This window comes from Camelina sativa, chromosome 17, assembly GCF_000633955.1.
Source record: "Camelina sativa cultivar DH55 chromosome 17, Cs, whole genome shotgun sequence".
Taxonomy (NCBI): domain Eukaryota; kingdom Viridiplantae; phylum Streptophyta; class Magnoliopsida; order Brassicales; family Brassicaceae; genus Camelina; species Camelina sativa.
The window spans coordinates 24,643,056-24,650,051 of NC_025701.1; the positions used below are offsets into that span (position 1 = coordinate 24,643,056).

General features: G+C 39.1%; 1 protein-coding gene across 1 annotated transcript in view; it reads left to right on the top strand.

Moving 5' to 3' along the window:
- LOC104757944 overlaps positions 295–6,996 on the top strand; it is an 8,390-nt gene continuing 1,688 nt past the window's right edge. Inside the window, exons 1-3 of the mRNA XM_019238671.1 lie at positions 295–356; positions 430–3,511; positions 4,253–6,809. Coding sequence (XP_019094216.1) covers positions 295–356; positions 430–3,511; positions 4,253–6,809 — 5,701 coding nt within the window. The remainder of the gene's footprint in view (positions 357–429; positions 3,512–4,252; positions 6,810–6,996) is intronic.

Here is a 6,996-nt window from a genome sequence, read left to right on the forward strand (position 1 = left end):
TAGATCACCAATATGATGCGTAGACGTGTGATTAGGAAGAAATATATATACCTTAAAACAAACAAACAAAAAGTTATATAAAAGCTAAATAAGTTTCATATGTTCCCTGCGTTACATCGCTAGTATCATATGATTAGATTTTTAAAATACACATTCTCAATAGATCATTATTACTAATGACAAAAAAAACAAAGAGATTATATATTTAGTATGATTTGTTGTTGAATTGATTTAGCTATAATTCTTTTTTAGTATATTATCAATTAAAGTTTTCTTTTATTCAGATTAGAGAAGATGACAAAGCCTCCCTCCTCAACAAATCAGCAAGAGACTCATTCTGTGTCTTCTCCTCGGCTAAGGAATTGATCTGTTTCCGCAATATTTACGCTAATAAATTTGCCTAGCTTTCTCATTGAGGGCTTTTGGGTGCAGGGAAAGCAATAAAACAATGAGTCTGGAGATAGATAATGATCATGAGAAACCAGCTGTCACAATCACACGTCTCATCGAACAGCTTCATGCCAAGAAATCATCAACGCAAGAAAAAGAGCTCAGCACCGCTCGAATTCTCGGTCTAGCCAAAGGTAAAAAAGAATGTAGAAAGATCATTAGCCAGAACGTGAATGCCATGCCTGCCTTCATTTCACTTCTCAGGAATGGAACCCTCTTGGCAAAACTCAATTCTGCTTCGGTCCTGACCGTTCTATGCAAAGACAAAAATGTTCGTTCTAAGGTATTGATAGGCGGATGCATCCCGCCGCTGCTGTCACTTTTGAAATCTGACTCTGTGGATGCAAGAAGAGCTGCGGCCGAGGCTATATGTGAAGTTTCCTTGTGTGGAATGGAAGATGATAATGTAGGTAATAAGATATTTGTCACGGAAGGTGTAGTACCAACTTTGTGGGATTTATTAAAGGCAAAGAAAAAACAGGACACGATAGTTGAAGGGTTTTTGGTTGGAGCTTTGAGAAATCTTTGTGGCGATAAAGATGGTTTTTGGGCATTAACACTTGAAGATGGTGGAGTCGATATCATCCTTAGCCTTCTTCAGTCTAGTAACCCGGTATCTCAATCAAATGCAGCTTCTCTCTTAGCTCGTCTTATTAGGATTTTCACTAGTAGCATCTCAAAAATAGTAGAGTCAGGTTCTGTGCAAGTTCTGGTTCAACTTCTAGGTGAGGAAAACAGTGTTGTCGTACGTGCCAATGTAGCCAATGCTCTAGAAGCCATTACATCAAAGTCCGAAGAAGCAAAAAATGTGGCAAGAGATTTGGATGGGATACACCTTCTGATTGGTGCAGTTGTAATTTCATCTAAAGAGTCAGTGGATAAAGAAAATGAACGCATCTTACAAATTCATGGGACACAAGCTTTAGCAAACTTATGCGGAGGAATGTCTGGTTTGATAGTGTATCTTGGAGGGCTATCTTTGTCTCCGCGCCTCACTGAGCCCATCGCTGATATTCTTGGAGCTCTTGCTTATGCTCTAAGGAAGTTTCAGCTAAGTTGTGATGATGATTTTGATCCAACACTAACAGAAGGAATACTAGTGAAACTACTAAAGCCGCGAGATACTCAGTTGATCCAAGAACGTATCTTGGAGGCTATGGCAAGTCTATATGGTAACACTAATCTATCAGAAAAACTCAACAATGTGGAGGCTAAGAGGGTTTTAGTCAATCTTACAATCTTGTCCACAGCTGGTCCACGTGAGCGGATGATAACCTGTTTGTCAAATTTATACAAATATGATAATGTTTGGGATGCTATTGGGAAGAGAGAAGGGATACAAATCCTAATACCATATCTTGGATTGTCAAGCGAACAACATCAAGAACTGTCAGTTGAATTCTTAGCGATCTTGACTGACAAGGTCGAAGAAAGTAGATGGGCTGTTACTTCTGCAGGCGGGATTCCTCCATTATTGCAGATACTAGAGACTAGTGTATCTCACAAGGCAAAGGATGATGCAGTCCGTGTCATTTGGAACCTATGTTGTCACAGTGAAGAGATCCGTCTCTGCCTTGAGGAAGCAGGAGCTATTCCTGCACTTTTGGGGCTTTTAAAGAACGGTGGACCAAAATCCCAAGAGTGGTCAGCAAATACCCTTATGAAACTGATCAAAACAGCTGATCCAATTGTTATCGAGCAAGTACAAGCTTTGTTTCTTGGAGATGTTCCTAAATCAAAGGCTCATTTGGTAAGAGTTCTAGGCCATGTTCTTGCATCGGCTACTTTAGAGGAATTCGTCACCAAGGGTTCTGCAGCGAATAATGGATTGAGGTCTCTTGTCCAGAGACTTGCCTCATCAAATGACAAGATGAAAGAGAATGCAACTTCTGTATTGGCTGATTTATTCAATTCAAGAAAAGACCTTTGTGGTGGTCTTGGATTTGATGAGAATGACAATCCCTGCACCAAACTTTTAAGTGGAAACACTCATGCTGTTGCAACACAGTTAGCGCATGCCTTAGGCTCTCTATCTAATCCAACAAAGAAAAAGAGTACTGGCCAAAAGAAGTTATCTAGTCCAGAAGTCGAAGTGATCAAACCATTGATAAAGTCAGCAAAAACAAACCCTATCGAGTCAACAGAGAATCCTATGTCGACTCTTGCTAACCTTCTTTCAGACCAAAATGTTGCAGCTGAAGCATTAAATGATGATGTTGTTTCTGCATTGACGAGAGTGCTGAGAGAGGGAACCCTACAAGGTAAAAGGAATGCTTCGCATGCTCTTCATCAATTACTAAAGCATTTTCAGGTCGATGATGTGTTCAAAGGAAATGATCAGTGTCGGTTTGCTGTTTCCGAACTCATTGATCTCTTAAACACAACTGATACGAACAATAGCGCTTTTATCGATGTTCTAGAAGTACTCTCTTTACTGGCCAAAGCTAAATATGGTGCTAACTTGTCCCATAACCCATTTTCTACATTCACTGAAGTTCCTTCGTGTTTGGACTCTCTTGTTCGCGGTGTGGCTGAAGGTCATCCGTTGGTCCAAGATAAAGCAATAGAGATTTTGTCTCGCTTCTGCAAGACACAGTTTTTATTGTTAGGTCAACTTTTGGTGATACAGTCAAAATCAATTTCTTCACTGGCCAATAGAATAATCAACTCATCTATTCATGAAATAAAAGTCGGAGGGGCTATGTTGCTTGTTTGTGCAGCAAAGAACGACAAGAAATTATGGACGGAAACAACTGGACGATCAGGGTATTTGAAAAGCTTAGTAAAAACTCTTCTTGATATGTCAAAGGAGAACTCTAAATCTTCTTCATATGGAATTGAAATTCAAAGACCAAGATCTTGCATTACAAGCATTTTGTGCTTAACCATGGATGGCTCTCAAATGGTTGATCCAGTTACTATCTTGGGAAGCACCGTCTCCATGTGGTTACTTTCTATTATTTGCTCTTCTCATCCCAAAAACAGACTTGTTGTCATGGAAACCAATGGACTTGACATTATTGTAGAAAAGCTTCAAAAAATTAAGTCCAACAATACAGAGGTAGATAAGTATACTTACTAGCTTTCTTTATTTATTTTTTTATTTTATTTTCTCCAAATCCTATAAGTTTTGGTGTTGTTGAGTTGTGATCTTTAATTTTTGCAGGAAAATTTCTCCGATTCCGAAGAAAAATGGATTGCCATGTCATTCTTAGCTGTTATGTCTCAAGAACCAAACGTTGTCTCATCTCCTATAACAGAAAATCTTTTGCCAACACTAGCACCTTTCATGCAATCTGATCAGATGATTGATGGATATTTTACTGCACAAGTATTGGCAGCACTAGTTCGTCAAAAGAATGACAAGATCATTTCAGAAATCATGGATTCAGATATAGTACAAACTACAATAAACTTGGTAGGGTGTGAAGAATCAGACACAAGGACTTTTTGTGCTTTAGCAGAAGAGTTATCTTTGGTACAAAATCCTTTTGAGGCCACTTTAGAGGCACTCTTTGAAGATGAAAGAGTAAGACGTAGTTCATTTATGAAAGAAAATATTTTTTTGCTGGTGAATCTCTTGAAGCCAAATGTAGACAAAGTTGGAGCTACTCCAGTGGTTGTTCGGCTTCTAAGTCGTATTGCAGNAATTATTGTAGAAAAGCTTCAAAAAATTAAGTCCAACAATACAGAGGTAGATAAGTAAACTTACTAGCTTTCTTTATTTTTTTTTTATTTTTTTATTTTTCTCCAAATCCAACAAGTTTTGGTGTTGTTGAGTTGTGATCTTTAATTTTTGCAGGACAATTTCTCCGATTCCGAAGAAAAATGGATTGCTATGTCATTCTTAGCTGTTATGTCTCAAGAACCAAACATTGTCTCATCTCCTATAACAGAAAATCTTTTGCCAACACTAGCACCTTTCATGCAATCTGATCAGATGATTGATGGATATTTTACTGCACAAGTATTGGCAGCACTAGTTCGTCAAAAGAATGACAAGATCATTTCAGAAATCATGGATTCAGATATAGTACAAACTACAATAAACTTGGTAGGGTGTGAAGAATCAGACACAAGGACTTTTTGTGCTTTAGCAGAAGAGTTATCTTTGGTACAAAATCCTTTTGAAGCCACTTTAGAGGCACTCTTTGAAGATGAAAGAGTAAGACGTAGTTCATTTATGAAAGAAAATATTTTTTTGCTGGTGAATCTCTTGAAGCCAAATGTAGACAAAGTTGGAGCTACTCCAGTGGTTGTTCGGCTTCTAAGTCGTATTGCAGAGTGTGGCGATTCAAGTAAATTACTTATCACTGAAGCTGGAGCTCTGGATGCTTTAGTGAGGTATCTTTCTTTGAGTCCTCAAGATTCGAATGAGATAATTGTTTATCAACTATTAGAATCACTGTTCCGCAACCCAGAAGTTACACGGCATAAAACAACTATAAATTCCATGAAGCAACTTATTGGAATTCTTCATCATGATTCTAGAAGTACCCGTTACAATGCTGCAAGGGTGCTTTGCGAACTTTTTAGCCATGAACACGTCAGAGATTCTGAATTAGCATGGAAAACACTTTCCCCTCTTCTAGAAATGTTGAATACTAAATTGGAGAGTGAGAAAGTGGCTGCTCTTACAGCTTTGGTGAAACTAACTATGGGAACTAGTCCAAGCCCATATATTCTTACCAGTCTTGAAGGCAACCCATTGGAGAACATTTACAAAACTTTATGTTCAGATAGTTCATCGCTTGAATCAAAGACAAGTGCTGCGAGGGTATGCCGCTTTCTATTTACCAGTGAAGTTTTGAGAACAAACTCATCCGCCGTAGGTTGCATGGCACCTCTTATATCACTAATCCGATCAGGAACAAGCACAGCTATAGAAGCTGGAATGTTTGCACTTGACATACTCTTGGATAGCAAAACATTCTCAGATGTCGCAGAAGAACATGATTGTGTGAACCTGTTTTATGGCTTTGTGGCTTCTGAAAACTATCTGATCAGTGAGGCTGCAATTTCTTGTCTTGTGAAAATGGCTAAAGACAACACTCCGCGTAAAATGGATCTTATTAAAATGGGTATAATCAAGAAATGCCTTGGTCAACTCTCTAGATCTCCTACGTGTTCTTTGTGTTCAGTAATCGCAGAGCTTTTCAGAGTTTTGACGAATGTTGGTGTTGTAGCTAGAAGCCAAGATGCAATAAAAATGGTACAACCACTCCTCTTGATGATTTTGATTAGACAAGACTTGGATTTTCAAGGCCAGCTCAGTAGTTTACAAGCTGTCGCAAACATCTTGGAAAAGCCAAAGATTCTTGAATCATTAAATATTTCATCGTCTGCTGTCATTACGCCTATGATACCATTGCTTGAATCTGAATCTTTAGCGGTCAAAAATGCAACGGCAGAACTACTGACCTCACTACTCAAAATGCCACGTTTCCAAGAAGAGATAATGACTAAGGATCTCGTTGCTCCTCTTGTGAAATTAGCGGGGATCAAAGTAAGAAACTTGCAAGAGACAGCGTTGATGGGTTTGGAGAAATCTTCAGTTACATGGACAAAAGACGTAGCTGATGCCGAAGGAATTCAAGAGCTTTCCAAGGTTATTATCGACGAAGATCCTCAACTTCCTGTATATCTTTGGGAATCAGCAGCTTTCATTCTCTGCAACATCCTCAGATTCAATCCAGAACACTATTACTTTACAGTGCCTATACCAGTTGTAGCAAAAATGTTGTTCTCAACAGCTGAGAGCATAGTGATCTTAGCCATAGACGTATTGATCATCCGTGAGAACCAAGATTCATTAAGCGTCTTGGAAATGGTTGAAGCTGGTGCACTCGACGCATTACTAGATCTACTAAGATCACACCACTGCGAAGAACACTCTGGAAGATTACTCGAATTAATACTACGCAGTCCAAAGGTTAGAGAGACAAAGATATGCCAGTTTGTAATAACTCCCTTGTCAGAGTATATACTAGACTTAAACACAACATCAGAATCCGCAAAGCTTCTTGTAGCCATGGCTTTAGGTGACATATCTCAACACGAAGGACTAGCTAAAGCCACTGATACTCCTCTGGCTTGTCGCGCATTAATCAGTTTGATAGCGGAGGAACCGAGCAACGAGATGCAAATGGTTGTGATTTGTGCATTAGGAAACTTTGCAATGCATAGTAGAACAAGTCGTAAAGCTATAGCTGAAGCTGGTGGAGTGTGTTTGGTTCAAGAGATGCTTAGATCTTGTAACCCACAAGTTTCTACACAAGCAGCTCTAATGATCAAATCTCTCTTCTCAAACCATACACTTCAAGAATACGTCTCCGGTGAAATCATCAAATCTTTAACAAGTAGGTTTCCGATTCCGACTTCCAATTGCGATTAGAGAAATCAAAACACTCACCGATTTTTTATGCAGCTGCTATGGAGAGAGAGTTATGGACGACGGCGATGGTAAACGTGGAAATAGTAAGAACACTAAACGCGATTCTCACGACGTTTCCCAAACTCCGTTCGTCGGAAGCAGCCACCGCTTGC